At 38.3% G+C, this 17,428-nt stretch overlaps 2 protein-coding genes across 3 annotated transcripts in view; one reads left to right on the top strand and one right to left on the bottom strand.

Moving 5' to 3' along the window:
* LOC121386785 overlaps positions 1–4,982 on the top strand; it is a 68,395-nt gene extending 63,413 nt beyond the window's left edge. Inside the window, exons 27-28 of the mRNA XM_041517803.1 lie at positions 1,855–1,957; positions 3,207–4,982. Of these exons, the coding sequence (XP_041373737.1) occupies positions 1,855–1,957; positions 3,207–3,281 (178 nt within the window). The 3' untranslated portion in view covers positions 3,282–4,982. The remainder of the gene's footprint in view (positions 1–1,854; positions 1,958–3,206) is intronic.
* Positions 4,983–8,500: 3,518 nt separating this feature from the next.
* Positions 8,501–17,428, bottom strand: part of LOC121386771 — a 22,164-nt gene continuing 13,236 nt past the window's right edge. For both annotated transcript variants that reach the window (XM_041517785.1, XM_041517791.1), the window contains exons 3-7: positions 16,818–16,933; positions 15,779–15,959; positions 11,313–11,409; positions 10,117–10,252; positions 8,501–9,360 (exon numbers count right to left, since the gene is read on the bottom strand). In XM_041517785.1, coding sequence (XP_041373719.1) covers positions 9,235–9,360; positions 10,117–10,252; positions 11,313–11,409; positions 15,779–15,959; positions 16,818–16,933 — 656 coding nt within the window. In that variant the 3' untranslated portion in view covers positions 8,501–9,234. The remainder of the gene's footprint in view (positions 9,361–10,116; positions 10,253–11,312; positions 11,410–15,778; positions 15,960–16,817; positions 16,934–17,428) is intronic.

The following is a 17,428-nucleotide window of genomic DNA, read 5'->3' as shown; positions in this document are numbered from 1 at the left end:
AGATGTTAAATTAACCCAGGGTTAGTCTGATATTTTCACTTTAACTATTTTTGCACAAATAAAAAATAAACTTTAGATTTGATTTTGTTTGGATACCTTTGATTGTCTTTGGTTTTGAAAATTTCCGTTTACCACTGGTTAAGCTAATTAATGTTCAAACAACTGGCCCCTGATCTTTATGGTCTATTACTATTACAGTGATTTATGGCCACTGACCTAGTTACCAGTCCCCTACTGGTCAAACAGAGGGGACTATAGGTTTCGTCTCCATCCTTTGTCTGTCACACCTATAGTTTTTTTTCCCCAAGATATTGAGCTGAAAATGTGTGTGTAGCTCCATCATATATTGTAACAGATCAAGTTGTGACTTTTATGCTGATTTACCCCTCTTTTTTTTTACGAAGTTATGGCCCTTGAACTTAGGAGATATTAAAATTTTATTTTCCAGACTGTTTTTTTTGTTGGCAACGCCTGAAGATAATGAGATGAACCTTTGTATATACATGTAGCTTTATCGTGTAATGTGACACATCAAGTTTAACTTCCATGGTATTTACCCATTTGTAACAGAGTTATGGCCTTAGAACTTAGGAGATACCAAAATTAGTTTTCCTGACTTTTTTTTTTTTTTGAATGTCTGAAGATACTGAGATGAAATTTTTTATAGCTTTATCACACTGTTACAGATGAAGTTTAACTTTCATGGTGATTTACCCATTTTTCACAGGTTTATGGCTCATGAAATTAGGAGATAAGAAAATTTGTTGGGCCCAGTAAGGTGCATGCATGTATTGCTTTAGGCTTAGCTGTACTCTAAGCTGTACTTGTAGAAGCATCACGAGGCCTATATGGCTTTTTATGTACCCTCTGTGAGTTCTTTTAAAACAAAACAACCAATGAGATTAAAGAATTTTACATGAAGGCGAGATAATATATTTTGTTCCTATTATAGTATTAACTTGCACATTGATTACAGAGATTCTTGTTTTGGCTTGAAGTATCAACACTGGCATATCTAATGTGTTCCTGGTGTTTGTAGAAGATTAAAAATAATTCTATGAAAAACAAAAAAAAACATACCCAAAAAACTTGGGTCATTGTCTTTAACATAAACTTACTTGATTTGAATCATTGCTTTGAAGAAGATGGATTTCCATTAGTTGGTTATGTATATTTTACTTTTAATCCACTGATACATGCTATTATATTTGTACTGATAAATGACTCTGTATTGCAGGGTTTTAGCTATCACTTGCCAAATCGCCAAATGCAAATTAAAGTTGAATTTGCAAATATATTTCATTACGAATTCACCAAAATGCTTATTTGAAAATCATCTGTCTATTGACGTACCACCATTTTTGCTTTTTGGCTTAAACGGACATTCCTGAGTTTGATGCATTGTAAGATGTTTCCGACTAATAAAATATTTTTACGATTAATCTTACATATTAAATATATTTTCTTGTTTAGAATATCAGTGTCTGTATATTCAGTGTGTTTCTGGTCATCTTAATATTTGTAAGAAGCCCAAACTGGATTTTGTCTTCAAATAATTTCGTTCGTACGGGGGGAAAATATTTTAGGAAATAAAATGAAATTTAACCTAGTACAAATATTAGAACGATCAGAAACATGTTTAATATAGAAACACTAATATTTTATGCAGAAAAATATATTTGATATGTAATTACAATCGTTAAAAAGTCTCTGTTTGTCGACAACATCTTAAAAAGTGTAGCAACTCAGGAATGTCCCTTTAATGAAACTTGAATTTGGCAACAGATTCCCTGGTATTGAATATATTGTACAATATGTAATCCTATTCATGCCTATATAAATTATGTTTTGCAGGGAAATGGATAAAGTGCTGATTCTTAGGTATAAAATGATTGGAGCCATTGAAGACACCTGCAAGGTTGTTTCAAAGGAACTTAAAGTTGTCACTCCAAACCAGGTATTAATCGAACAATGCATACTTAAGTTAACATGCCTGTAGTTATTTTTATGCAACACCCCCCCCCCCCCCCCCCCCCCCCACTCAAATTATCAAAGGTCCACATTTTTTCTGTCAAATTTAGATAATATTAGGTAAATGTTTTTTAGTTGTTGGGTTTTTTTTTTTTTAACCATTGTTGGTCCCATCACAAGGAATTCCCCCCCCCCCCCCCCCCCCACACACACACACATTATAAATCCTGCATATGGGCCTGAATCCCACAGACATGTCTGTATCTGTATTCATAAACATACAATACGTAAGTCAAAGTGTGACAATTATCTATGTACTTTCAGCATTTAGTTTAGTATCATACATTGACTTGAATACATTTATGAATATGAAGACTGTACATGTATTCTATACAGGCATAACTATTCTAGTAGTGAACTAAATTTGATCTTAAATACCATGTGTTGCCTTTTTTGTTTTCCCATCAGTATTTTAAAACTTAAGTAGTTCACACACAAAAAACATTTGTGGTGAATGAATTTGATATCATGGACTACATTATTATTAGCGCAGAAGCAGGGATCAAATTTAATGGCGGCAAATTGCTGCAGTGCCCTAGTCATATGCTCCAGTGCCGTGAAAGTTACTAAAATCTTATGGCCCAAACTTACTGTCTTTATTTTGAATGTTAGTAATTGGTCGTCATGCACAAATGCGACTCCTGAAAGTTGGGGGGGGGGCTTCCCTAGAAAGAACATGAGTTAAATTTTGGGTTAGGATTAGGGTTAAGAAAATTCTACAGTAATGTTAAAAGCAATTAATTTTGTGAAAAGGTTAACTTTAAAAAAAAATCTTTAAAAAATCTTTGGGTATGGTGCCATACCTGTTTCACCCTCTGGCAGAAACTATGGTGGTGTTATATTAATACACTTGTTGAAGTTTGCCGTGTTGTGTTGCCTTGCCTTTTGTCCGTATAGTGCCCTAAAAGAATCTCCATCGGTTGAAACCAAATGGTCTTGCCCTCTTTATTTGCCAAATTTGAGGCCTGCAGAAGTACAAGTAGGGACGAATTTACAAAGCCTGTTTATGTCTTACACACATGTAACTACATACATTTACAATACTTAAACACCTGTTTATGTCTTACACGCATGTAACGACATACATTTACAATACTTAAACACCTGCGTTTAAGATAAACAGGCTTCGTAAATTCGATCTGTAAAGTTTAATAATAATATCCATTTGCTTTTAGGTTGCTGAGAGATTTTCTCAAATGACGGCAATAATTGAAGACACTGAAGAAGATTGGGACAGTGACAGCAGTTAGAGCATGTTACTTTATTCACATATCTAATGGACATGATACAGTCAAAATGAAACAATTTCATTTCTTTCAAGGAGAAATTCAACAATTCGGGTCACAATAATGCAAACAGTTTTTGAAACTACATGCATGACCATGTTTTATGAAATTATCCTTTCTCCGTTCATATTATCCAACAGTTATCATCAGTTTTTGCTAAGATTTTTTTGTTTATTTTCTGCAAACTCTAGAATAGTTTGCTAACTTGTGTTAAACAAGTAAGTAATTATTTCCAGATTCTGTAAGACGGTATTAATGCTAATTGTTTTTGGTGGGTTTTTTTATTATTAATTTTTTTATTTTATTTATTAACAACTTATGGGGCCATCCATAAAGTATGTACAAACAAACAAAAAAATCTTTTTTTTAAAACTCCTTTCCCTCATGTACACCTTTGTTTCACTTGACATCCCCACATCCCCTTTTACACTCTCCTACGTAATGCCCAAACCCATCCCCTCCCGTCTGGGTATACACACTATATGGATGACTCTTATATATGTACTGGTATGTGGTTTCCTGTCTGTGGGAAAGTGCATATAAAAGATCCCTTGCTGCATTAGGACAAATGTAGCGGGTTTCCTTTGATGACTACGAGTCATCCTTACCCAATGTTTGACAATGTGCTCTAGTGGTGTCATTAAACAAAACAAGCTCTTATATATTATATATATATATATAGTCAAACCTGTGTAAATCAGCCACCGGAGTACAAAAAAGGCTGTTAGGTAGCTGGTTAATACAGGTAAATGTATGGGGGAATGGTACGGTGACCTTTAAGAAGGTAGATGCTTGATAGATTACTTGGTACCTTATTAAATCATTTACAAAGTTAAAACGGTAATGTGGCAGATTGAACTGTATCATTTTGAAAATAAAACTTTGATATGTTTAGACAATACAGGAAGCATTCCTGTATTCATTTGTTCTATTAATGTTGGATAGTCTTTAGTTTGTACAAATTATAGCAATGCAAGCTGTTGGAGATTGTACATATACATTTTCAGTGTATACACTTAACAAAAATTGAAATATATGATCTTACAGGAAACATTTACTATGAAACTAAATATGACAAATTAATCAAGACATAGGGGAAATCGTTCTGTTTAAAGCACTTCCATAGGGATAGCTCTGGGAACTCTCCAAATTCGCCAATTGCGAAGTTCAAAAACAGTTAGCAAATTTTATATTTGGTGAAATAATTTCATGAAATAAATGATATTTTGTTAAAAAATAACTGTTTTTCTGCAATTTTTGAAGTTTAGTAGATAATTTGGTGATTTGTTCTGCTGAGCCAAAGCTAGCCCTGCTGATGGAAGTTCCATCATAATAACACGTTATCATTTTAATCAGTGTTCTGTAATCATGTTCACCTAGTGCATATATGAAACTGGTAGGTAATATAAGTTTAAATAGATATCGGTTAGTGCTAAGCAAGCTGGAATATATATATGGTAGCTGTTACTGGATGAGAGGTTGGGTTATTTATAAAACAAGTATTTTTCTTATAAAATATTGTAACTGACAATTGCTTTTGTATCAATTTGGGCTTTTTGCAATAGTTCATCAATCGTGTCCATTATCTGAGATTAAGTAATTGAAGAGACAAATGTTGTCATGAATTGTACCATTTATGCTATATTTATTAAACACTGAACAAAACTAACCTTGTTTGTTGTCATATAATTTTTTTAAATTATATTTTTGCATTAATGTTTTGGAAAGGGGGGGAACGTAGCCCAGTGGTATGGGGTGTATAGTACCAAATCAAATCCCATAGATGACAATAGTAACATACTGTATGTGGCTAAAACTCCTAACTGCAGCGTATCAATCGACATAAACACCACAGATATAAATACTACCACCACTCACCCTTAAATTGAATCAGAAACAATTGGGGGTCAAGCTGCTCATTCTGAGATAACGGGTAGCTTCTATGACTACCCTAGTTCTGCACAAAATTTGAGTACTTTTTTTACAGGTACCTCATACATGTTTCAAGCACAAGGCTACTTGACACTGTGGTACTAGATAAAATAAAATTGCATAAATGTTTTGCCCAGATAAAATAAAAATGTTTTTACAACCAACACATTTTTCACCAATCACAGGACTTGTGGTGTTATCTTCTCTATCAAAAGTTGGGTGCACCTCAAACTTTGACCCAGCTGGAAGTTATTTGGTTTAGTACTACCCAAAGCACTCACTTTTATGCGTGGTTGGTCTAGGATCAATTCCCACTGGGCTATTTCTCATCCCAGCCAATGCACCACAACTGGTATATCAAAGGCTGTGGTATGTGCTATCCTGTCGGTGAATATTAACAATTCCTTGCTACTAATGGAAAAATGTAGCGGGTTTCGCCGATTCACATAGTTTGCGGATGATTTTTTTTGTTCATACCCTGATGAACATAAAAGAAACAACAGACAATCCTTAAATAAATCAATGTGCTTTAGTGGTGTCGTTAAACAAAACCATCTTTAAACTAACCTTGTTGTATAGATTTTAAAAATTATATTTTTGCATTAGTGTTTTGGAAAGGGGTGGGACGTTGCCCAGTGGTAAAGCACTCGCTTGATGCACGGTCGGTCTAGGATCGATTCCCGTCGGTGGGCCCAATGGGCTATTTCTCGTTCCAGCCAATGCACCATGACTGGTATATCAAAGGTTGTGGTATGTGCTATCCTGTCTTTGGGATGGTGCTTATAAAAGATCCCTTGTTACTAATGAAAAAATATAGCAGGTTTCCTCTCTGAGAATACAGGTCCTCTTTAAGACATTGGTTTATTAATCATCAGCTATTGGATGTCAAACAAGATACATATCCCATAGACAGAATAGCACATACCTGTATACCAGTTGTGGTGCACTGGCTGGAACAAGAAATAGCCCAATGGGTCCACTGACAGATCGATCCCAGACCGACCGCACATCAAGCAAGCGTTTTATCACTGGGCTAGATGCAAAAAGCAAGGAAAGGAATGTTTGTCAACCCCAGCAGGACCTGGTGTCAACATAATAACAAGACTAGATATTTATTTTGTGAAATGCACAGCAATTTCTGCTTCTGACATTTTAACTGATCTCGAAGCAAACTGGTAGAAACAGAAGCAGGTCTAGACCACTTGACAGTGTATTTATATCAACTTTACTTCATTTTATGTAAATTTTAACCAATCAATTTGTCCTTTCTTTTTATTGATATCTTAATTTAATATTGGTTGTAGTTTCGACTTGGTTGACACTAACATCTTAACATTTTAATCTGAATAAGTGGGGGAGCAGGATTTAGCGCGGTCAGTTGAGTGTTCGCCTGAGGTGCTTGCACTGCAGGATTTAGCGCGGTCAGTTGAGTGTTCGCCTGAGGTGCTTGCATTGCAGGATTTAGCACGGTCAGTTGAGTGTTCGCCTGAGGTGCTTGCATTGCAGATTTAGCACGGTCAGTTGAGTGTTCGCCTGAGGTGCTTGCACTGCAGCGAGTTGAGTGTTCGCCTTGCTTGCACTGCAGGATTTAGCGCGGTCAGTTGAGTGTTCGCCTGAGGTGCTTGCACTGCAGGATTTAGCGCGGTCAGTTGAGTGTTCGCCTGAGGTGCTTGCACTGCAGGATTTAGCGCGGTCAGTTGAGTGTTCGCCTGAGGTGCTTGCACTGCAGGATTTAGCGCGGTCAGTTGAGTGTTCGCCTGAGGTGCTTGCACTGCAGGATTTAGCGCGGTCAGTTGAGTGTTCGCCTGAGGTGCTTGCACTGCAGGATTTAGCGCGGTCAGTTGAGTGTTCGCCTGAGGTGCTTGCACTGCAGGATTTAGCGCGGTCAGTTGAGTGTTCGCCTGAGGTGCTTGCACTGCAGGATTTAGCGCGGTCAGTTGAGTGTTCGCCTGAGGTGCTTGCATTGCAGGATTTAGCGCGGTCAGTTGAATGTTCGCCTGAGGTGCTTGCATTGCAGGATTGGTGAATCCAGTTAACTGATTGGGTCTTTGCTCCTTCGATCCAGCACACCACAACTGGTAAAAGGCTGTTTTATGTGCTTTCCTGTCTGTGTAGGAAATTGCATGTAAAAGATCCCTCGCTGCTTTTGTAAAAATGTAGTGGGTTTCCTCTGATGGCTATGTATCATAATTATCAAATGTTCGACAGCCAATAGCTGATGATTAATGAATCGATGGGCTCTAGTGGTGGTGGTAAATAAAAACAAATTTTAACTTTAATCTAAATACAGTAGAATCTGAGTACAGTAGAATCTAAATACAGTAGAATCTGAGTACAGTAGAATCTAAATACAGTAGAATCTTGTTGGGACGAACTCGGAAGGGTCGAATACATCGCAACGCTCGAACCAAAAACAAAGTCTCGAGTTACACTTACACGTTGTTGACCGAATGGTTAGTTCAAACTACCCGTTGTTTTGTTTAACGACACCACAGAAGCATATTGATTAATTAATCATCGGCTATTGGATGTCAAACATTTGGTAATTCACTCTTAGTCATCAGAGGAAACCTGCTACATTTTTCTTAATGCAGCAAGGGATCTTTTAGATGCACTTTACCACAGACAGGAAACCACATACCACGGCCTTTGTCCAGTTGTAGTGCACTGGTTGGAACGAGAAAAAAACCCAATCAGCTGAATGGATCCACCGAGGTGGTTCGATCCTGTGACGCAAGCACCTCAAGTGACCGAGTTAAAAATTCAACCCCAGAAAGGAAGAAACAATGTATCTTCCGATTTTACACTGCAACTGCTACATGTTGGTGCCCAACATATCTGGACAGTTAAAGTATCTGTATTTATGCTACAATGTTAAGTTACATTATTAGTTACGCGGTTTTTGCCAGGGCGTACAGAATTCAATACGTATTTCCTAGTTTAAGAGCTGAGGCGCGAGAGTGAAAAAACAAAACCATAACAATTCTGCCAAACTTACAAAGCGGAAGTCACGTGACAGTTTCGTACACCCTGGCAAATTTTGTATTGGTGCCCAAATTCTGTATTGACCCGGAAAATGACACGGTGTACCTGTGGTATGGATTAGCTATTGACCAATCAAAACGCATGAAATTTATCTAAAAGGTAATAAGTATCAGTATACATGTGTAGTTATAGTTGAAACAGTTATAGTTATCTGTGGAAAACCTTCCAGAAAATGACATGAGTATGGACAAACAGTAATCTGTATACTGACTTCTTTATTTTTTATTGTTTATTTTTATTAAAATAATTATCAAGAACATAGACAAAAATAATATTTAATGTATACCGTAATAACATTGTAAGTATTCGTTTAGGGTCGTCATAATATTTGAATGAAATAAGGTATCCTCCACTTTGTGTCGGAGGTCAAAACCTTCCTCAAGCACATTTTTTCCAATATATATTTTCTAGGGAGCATGTCTTGACCCCTCCCCTATAAACTTCAATCACCACATTCTAGACGCACCTGCTGTACCAAGAACTTCTTGTTTTATGCCAGGTAGCTGATTTTAATAGAACATTCACCAATGACTATTGTTCTAGTATAAAATTAAATGTCTCTCTTTGTTGTCAAATTAAAACATTTATAAACAACTATTATGGCAGTGGGCCACCTAAGGTATTTGGGACACCATGAATCTGTCGTTATATGAATGCAACAACAATGTTTCCCTGAAGACCATCAAAACATGCAGTACATAATCCAAGTCTCCTTTCACACAATCTGAAACAAATGGTATACACATTTCTCATTGGTTGTCTCAGATGCCTGATTATAGAACTGTTTGAGTCTCCAAGACATCTTGCTTCATAGATGTAATGTAGCAATTTTTTTTTTTAGGGTTCACCATGTGACCATAGACTGCAGTCCAAGGTCACTTTTCATTTTAAACACACCAGGAGACAAACATGAAATAATAGTTATTAACATGAACTACATTCATTGTGTGGGTAAAACCAGCTTGTTTACGTAGTCCTTTGACAGCACTTCAGCCAACTTCACTTTGTTCAAAACATATTCATACTTCTTTTCAATTTCCAGTTGGCTGAATTCATAAAATGGAATCTGTAATGAGAAAAGGAAACTGAATTATTTTAAGAAATTCATTTAACTATTAGATTTATTGCAGCTTTTAGTAAATTATTTGGTAAAATTACTTTTAATACATGTAGTTTTGTATGGAACATCGTAAGAGTTTCATGTTTATTAAATATAATAAGAAGTTTGTATTATAAACAAGCATGCTGAGAGTACAGTGAAACCTACTCATATTAGCAACATATTATTTAACTAGTTGGACCAATGCTGTATATAGCACATTATTTGTTATTAATATCAACTGCCAAATTTATTTGCAAAATAAGATTTTAAATAGAACGTAAAAGAAAGAATAGTCGCGCATTCCATTCTGTTTACTTGTTCAGCCATTTTCACTTTAGGACCCTTGTATTTGGTAATAGAGAAAACAGACTTTTCATTTATGAAAAAACATGATGTAAATCACTTACCAAAATGTTTTTCATTTGAGGCATATTCTGATAACGGACCAGGAAGTGTTGGTTTTTATTTTGTTTGTTAATGTGACGTCAGTGGTTTGTGTGTGCTGGCAAGCTTCAGAAACATTGTGACATCCGTGACATTTGATGTGCGTGACTATTGATTACTCCACGATACCCAATATATGCACCCCATCTTACAGGTAAGAATCTAGGACAGTCTGTAAATTGACCAATAGGGAAGGTTTGCTGCATTTCTTTGTAAACTGAATGTGAGAAGATGATCTATTTTATTTTATACTATAATTTACTTTTGAAGGCCTACCTCAATAATTCTGAATCCAAGATGTTTCAGCTGTCTTCTCTTCATGGCGTAGTTGCCACGTAAAACATGACTAACTGAGCCGTCGGCACGTATCAAGCTGTAGTAGGCATTTTCAGCATACAGCAGCACAGCAACCCTGTAATATATACAAACATGACTAATTGAGCCATCGGTGCATATTATGCTGTAGTACACATTTTCAGCATACAGCAGCACAGAAACCCTGTATTATATACAAACATGACTAACACAACCATCTGTTTGTACAGAGCTGTAGTAGGCATTTTTAACATATATGTGCTTGTATGAAGCGATAGGAGGCATTTTCAGTATACAGTGACACACCAACCCTGTGATAATTTATTTCCATGTATATTAATTTAGGTTCCAACAAGACCATATTTGTATTTGAAAGTGGGATGGTGATGACCCTGAGTTCAGAGCTTTTAGAGGGGCTTGCACACCCCCACCCTTGTTCTGTGACAGCCTTAATCAGAAAAAAAGATGCAGACCTTCTTCAAATGAACCCAAATAAGAATCTGTGATCATGGTATAGTGGTACCCCCTCCCAGGCAGTAAGTCAAACACAGGTTAATGAAAACACATCATCTATAAAAGGCAGTTTTTAAAAGTTTATTATGCTTCTTGTTTGTAGGGTGTATACTACCAAATCAAATCCCATAGACGACAATAGTAACATATGTGGCCAAAACTCCTACCTGCAGCGTATCAATCGACATAAACGCCATGGATATAAATACTACCACCCCTCACACTTAAAGTGAATCAGAAAAAATTGGGGGTCAAGCTGCTCGTTTCTGCGATAACGGGTAGCGTCTATGACTACCCTAGTTCCGCACAAAATTCGAGTACTTTTTTTTTTACAGGTACCCCATACATGTTTCAAGCACAAGGCTACTTGACACATTGGTACTAGATATTTTACAACCAACACACTCACATTTATCACCAATCACAGGACTTGTGGAGTTCACTTCTCTATCAAAAGTTGGGTGCACCTTGAACTTTGACCCAGCTGGAAGTTATTTGGTTTAGTACTACCTGTATACACTAACAGGTCACCATAATGCCAAATTATTAATTTTTAGGTTTTCATTCCAGGGATTACCATGAATATTAAAATACAGTAATAAGCAAACAATGGTTGGTATATTTTTGATTCTGATATTAGTCACCTTTGATCAGTACTGCAGACTTCAGAATCAAAAGGGTCTGATAACAATCCACCAGTTTTATCTTTCCGTTGTGAGAAATGTGTACACAGTTCAATATCTGGAAAGACAAGGGTATAGTATGTTAGACAAGAGGCCTATCAGCCTATACAGATCTGCTATTTTATTTTCAATTTTGTCAGTAGTACTAGTAGATCATTCATTAATTTGTAAAGATCATCTAATGTTAAATGTTATTTAAATTTGTAAAATTCAATCAAACTTTAAAAATTCCAAAATATCTCTTTATTAGTTTGTGAAGACTGTCCAAGAGAATCAAAATACCAACTTTCAGAACTGTTCAATCAAAACTCTAAGAGAAGATAACTCTGAAATTTCCAATTAAAAAACCAATTTTTTTAAATATAAATTCAAAATTTCCAAAATATTGCTTTATTAGTTAGTGGAGGATGCCCCACAGACTCATAATAAAAAAAAGACTTAAACTGTGTTACATACATGTATGTATGTGGGGTTCTTCACCAATACCTACCCTCCATTCACTTCTTCCTAACTACTCATTTACCTGCTGTCTGGTAATGTGGTAGCAGGAAGTCCACCCGTAAATGTTGCTGAATTTACCTGCTGTCTGGTAATGTGGTAGCAGGAAGTCCACCCGTAAATGTTGCTGAATTTACCTGCTGTCTGGTAATGTGGTAGCAGGAAGTCCACCCGTAAATGTTGCTGAATTTACCTGCTGTCTGGTAATGTGGTAGCAGGAAGTCCACCCGTAAATGCTGCTGAATTTACCTGCTGTCTGGTAATGTGGTAGCAGGAAGTCCACCCGTAAATGTTGCTGAATTTACCTGCTGTCTGGTAATGTGGTAGCAGGAAGTCCACCCGTAAATGTTGCTGAATTTACCTGCTGTCTGGTAATGTGGTAGCAGGAAGTCCACCCGTAAATGTTGCTGAATTTACCTGCTGTCTGGTAATGTGGTAGCAGGAAGTCCACCCGTAAATGTTGCTGAATTTACCTGTCTGGTAATGTGGTAGCAGGAAGTCCACTCGTAAATGTTGCTGAATTTACCTGCTGTCTGGTAATGTGGTAGCAGGAAGTCCACCCGTAAATGTTCTTGAATTTACCTGCTGTCTGGTAATGTGGTAGCAGGAAGTCTACACGTAAATGTTGCTGAATTTACCTGCTGTCTGGTAATGTGGTAGCAGGAAGTTCACCCGTAAATGTTGCTGAATTTACCTGCTGTCTGGTAATGTGGTAGCAGGAAGTCCACCCGTAAATGTTGCTGAATTTACCTGCTGTCTGGTAATGTGGTAGCAGGAAGTCCACCCGTAAATGTTGCTGAATTTACCTGCTGTCTGGTAATGTGGTAGCAGGAAGTCCACCCGTAAATGTTGCTGAATTTACCTGCTGTCTGGTAATGTGGTAGCAGGAAGTCCACCCGTAAATGTTGCTGAATTTACCTGTCTGGTAATGTGGTAGCAGGAAGTCCACTCGTAAATGTTGCTGAATTTACCTGCTGTCTGGTAATGTGGTAGCAGGAAGTCCACCCGTAAATGTTCTTGAATTTACCTGCTGTCTGGTAATGTGGTAGCAGGAAGTCCACCCGTAAATGCTGTTGAATTTACCTGCTGTCTGGTAATGTGGTAGCAGGAAGTTCACCCGTAAATGTTGCTGAATTTACCTGCTGTCTGGTAATGTGGTAGCAGGAAGTCCACCCGTAAATGTTGCTGAATTTACCTGCTGTCTGGTAATGTGGTAGCAGGAAGTCCACCCATAAATGTTGCTGAGTTTACCTGCTGTCTGGTAATGTGGTAGCAGGAAGTCCACCCGTAAATGTTGCTGAATTTACCTGTCTGGTAATGTGGTAGCAGGAAGTCCACCCGTAAATGTTGCTGAATTTACCTGTCTGGTAATGTGGTAGCAGGAAGTCCACCCGTAAATGCTGCTGAATTTACCTGCTGTCTGGTAATGTGGTAGCAGGAAGTCCACCCGTAAATGTTGCTGAATTTACCTGCTGTCTGGTAATGTGGTAGCAGGAAGTCCACCCATAAATGTTGCTGAGTTTACCTGCTGTCTGGTAATGTGGTAGCAGGAAGTCCACCCGTAAATGTTGCTGAATTTACCTGTCTGGTAATGTGGTAGCAGGAAGTCCACCCGTAAATGTTGCTGAATTTACCTGTCTGGTAATGTGGTAGCAGGAAGTCCACCCGTAAATGCTGCTGAATTTACCTGCTGTCTGGTAATGTGGTAGCAGGAAGTCCACCCGTAGATGCTGTTGAATTTACCTGCTGTCTGGTAATGTGGTAGCAGGAAGTCCACCCGTAAATGCTGTTGAATTTACCTGCTGTCTGGTAATGTGGTAGCAGGAAGTCCACCCGTAAATGTTGCTGAATTTACCTGTCTGGTAATGTGGTAGCAGGAAGTCCACCCGTAAATGCTGCTGAATTTACCTGCTGTCTGGTAATGTGGTAGCAGGAAGTCCACCCGTAGATGCTGTTGAATTTACCTGCTGTCTGGTAATGTGGTAGCAGGAAGTCCACCCGTAGATGCTGTTGAATTTACCTGCTGTCTGGTAATGTGGTAGCAGGAAGTCCACCCGTAAATGCTGTTGAATTTACCTGCTGTCTGGTAATGTGGTAGCAGGAAGTCCACCCGTAAATGCTGTTGAATTTACCTGCTGTCTGGTAATGTGGTAGCAGGAAGTCCACCCGTAAATGCTGTTGAATTTACCTGCTGTCTGGTAATGTGGTAGCAGGAAGTCCACCCGTAAATGCTGCTGAATTTACCTGCTGTCTGGTAATGTGGTAGCAGGAAGTCCACCCGTAAATGCTGTTGAATTTACCTGCTGTCTGGTAATGTGGTAGCAGGAAGTCCACCCGTAAATGCTGCTGAATTTACCTGCTGTCTGGTAATGTGGTAGCAGGAAGTCCACCCGTAAATGCTGTTGAATTTACCTGCTGTCTGGTAATGTGGTAGCAGGAAGTCCACCCGTAAATGCTGTTGAATTTACCTGCTGTCTGGTAATGTGGTAGCAGGAAGTCCACCCGTAAATGCTGTTGAATTTACCTGCTGTCTGGTAATGTGGTAGCAGGAAGTCCACCCGTAAATGTTGCTGAATTTACCTGCTGTCTGGTAATGTGGTAGCAGGAAGTCCACCCGTAAATGCTGTTGAATTTACCTGCTGTCTGGTAATGTGGTAGCAGGAAGTCCACCCGTAAATGTTGCTGAATTTACCTGCTGTCTGGTAATGTGGTAGCAGGAAGTCCACCCGTAAATGCTGTTGAATTTACCTGCTGTCTGGTAATGTGGTAGCAGGAAGTCCACCCGTAAATGCTGTTGAATTTACCTGCTGTCTGGTAATGTGGTAGCAGGAAGTCCACCCGTAAATGCTGTTGAATTTACCTGCTGTCTGGTAATGTGGTAGCAGAAAAAGTAGTTTGTTTTATTTAACGACGCCACTAGAGCACATTGATTTTTTTTATCTTATCAGCGGCTATTGGACATCAAACATATGGTCATTCTGACACTGTTTTTTAAAGGAAATCCACTGTCGCCACACAGGCTACTCTTTTACAACAGGCAGCATGGGATCTTTTATTTGCACTTCCCACAGGCAGGACAGCACAAACCATGGCCTTTGTTGAACCAGTTATGGATCACTTGTCAGTGCAAGTGGTTTACACCTACCCATTGAGCCTGGCGGAGCACTCACTCAGGGTTTGGAGTCAGTATCTGGATTAAAAATCCCATGCCTCAACTGGGATCCGAACCCAGTACTTACCAGCCTGTAGACCGATGGCCTAATCATGACGCCACCGAGGCCAGTTGTGGTAGCAGGAAGTCTACACGTAAATGTTGCTGAATTTACCTGCTGTCTGGTAATGTGGTAGCAGGAAATCCACCCGTAAATGCTGCTGAATTTACCTGCTGTCTGGTAATGTGGTAGCAGGAAATCCACCCGTAAATGCTGCTGAATTTACCTGCTGTCTGGTAATGTGGTAGCAGGAGGTCCACCCGTAAATGCTGCTGAATTTACCTGTCTGGTAATGTGGTAGCAGGAAGTCCACCCGTAAATGTTGCTGAATTTACCTGTCTGGTAATGTGGTAGCAGGAAGTCCACCCGTAAATGTTGCTGAATTTACCTGCTGTCTGGTAATGTGGTAGCAGGAAGTCCACTCGTAAATGCTGCTGAATTTACCTGTCTGGTAATGTGGTAGCAGGAAGTCCACCCGTAAATGCTGCTGAATTTACCTGTCTGGTAATGTGGTAGCAGGAAGTCCACCCGTAAATGTTGCTGAATTTACCTGCTGTCTGGTAATGTGGTAGCAGGAAGTCCACCCGTAAATGCTGCTGAATTTATTTCTGTCTGGTAATGTGGTAGCAGGAAGTCCACCCGTAAATGTTGCTGAATTTACCTGCTGTCTGGTAATGTGGTAGCAGGAAGTCCACCCGTAAATGTTGCTGAATTTACCTGCTGTCTGGTAATGTGGTAGCAGGAAGTCCACCCATAAATGCTGCTGTCCTCCAAGCACCCACTCCAGAGCCCGGATACACTGCAGCATCATCTGGTCCCGCTTGGAAACATTCACAACTTCACCATCGCCCGGGTTGTTCACGGCAATCCTCGGCATTCTGCCACAGATGTAGCTTTTCTACAAGTCAATACAGCATAAAAGACAAACAGTGAAACCTGTCTAAACTGGAACCCTGAATAAACCAGAATCCTTTCACGGCTGGCCAAGTTTCATGGACCTAAAAAAAAAAATTCTAAAATGTGACCCTCTAAATCAAGATAAATATCAGGGGCCTAATTTACAAAGCTCTCTTAAGCTCTGCTAAACAACAAAGCATCCTCTTTGCAAGTCTTTTAGCATTACACTGCGATATCGCAAAGTTGCGAGAGTTTAGTGAATTAGGTCTCAGGTCCCCAACATGATCTGATGTTGACAGGTTTCACTGTTTATACTGGGTTTTAGTAAAAGGAAAACCTCAAAGTCTGTTGAGCTAAAACAAAATATTATGTTATAAACAATGATATTTAATTTTCCAGTCTCATTACAAACAAGAATTGTTTTATATATTATGTGTATTTTAACTTCCATTTCAAATTATAGTTCATTTAAATTTAAATTTTGCTGAGCTAATAACCACGATTCAAAGATATTTCTTAAACTCAGCTATCTGTAGATGGGCACCTCCCAGCCTTAATTAAGATCAATGTCCTAACCATGGTACCATTGGGATGGGTACATATTTTCCCAAATAGGATATGCAAATAACATACATCAGCACTGGTGCCATAACACTGTGGCCATTTTAATACATATTTCTACTTAAATACATAAGTTAATTTTAGCTAATGAGTAAATTTAATTTTTATTACATATATTTTAATGTGCCACCAGGCAGAGAAGTTTGATAACACTGAATTACAACAATCTGATACTGGTAAAGTGGTAAAAAAAAAAAAAAAAGTTTAAAAAAGCATATATATTGCTCAAAAAGCCTACCTTAGACTGAGCTTTGACTAAGTGATCAGACAGCAGTGGTCCAGAGTAACTGGGACACTCGATCCGGACACTTTCCGACAGCTGGTACAAGTCTCTATAGACATTGATCTTGTGATCTGTAACAAACAACATGCACTTTGATACTTGAAATTTTTCTTCTTTTTTTCATCGATATATTTATCATTGTTTGACACACAAACTGATTTTTTTTTTTTTTTGCTGGAGTACTGTTAAACATTCATACATTCATTGAAAATGTTTGACACCACACAATACAAGAAGATTCATGTAGCAGAGCACAATTTTAAATAATGCCAATCTTACAATCAGCCCTCCCCCCCCCCCCCCCACCACACCCCTCAGCCACCCTCCCCACCAAAAGACAAGTCCCAACATCAATGTTCAGGTAACATCAGATTCTATTAACAAATTAATGTCCAAATATCAAAATTATTTATTAGCATCAAATTCTGAATGAATGACTAATTTCACACCCACATGATAATAATAATAATAATAATAATAATAATAATATATATGAAGAATGAGACTTTTGTGAAAACCTATCAAATAAAAGTTGCTGGAATTCAAAATTGATTATAGAAAAATTA

The sequence above is a fragment of the Gigantopelta aegis genome, chromosome 2 (genome assembly GCF_016097555.1).
Source record: "Gigantopelta aegis isolate Gae_Host chromosome 2, Gae_host_genome, whole genome shotgun sequence".
Taxonomy (NCBI): Eukaryota; Metazoa; Mollusca; class Gastropoda; order Neomphalida; family Peltospiridae; genus Gigantopelta; species Gigantopelta aegis.
The sequence above is the reverse complement of the archived record's forward strand: the minus strand, read 5'-3'. Positions and strand labels throughout refer to the sequence as shown.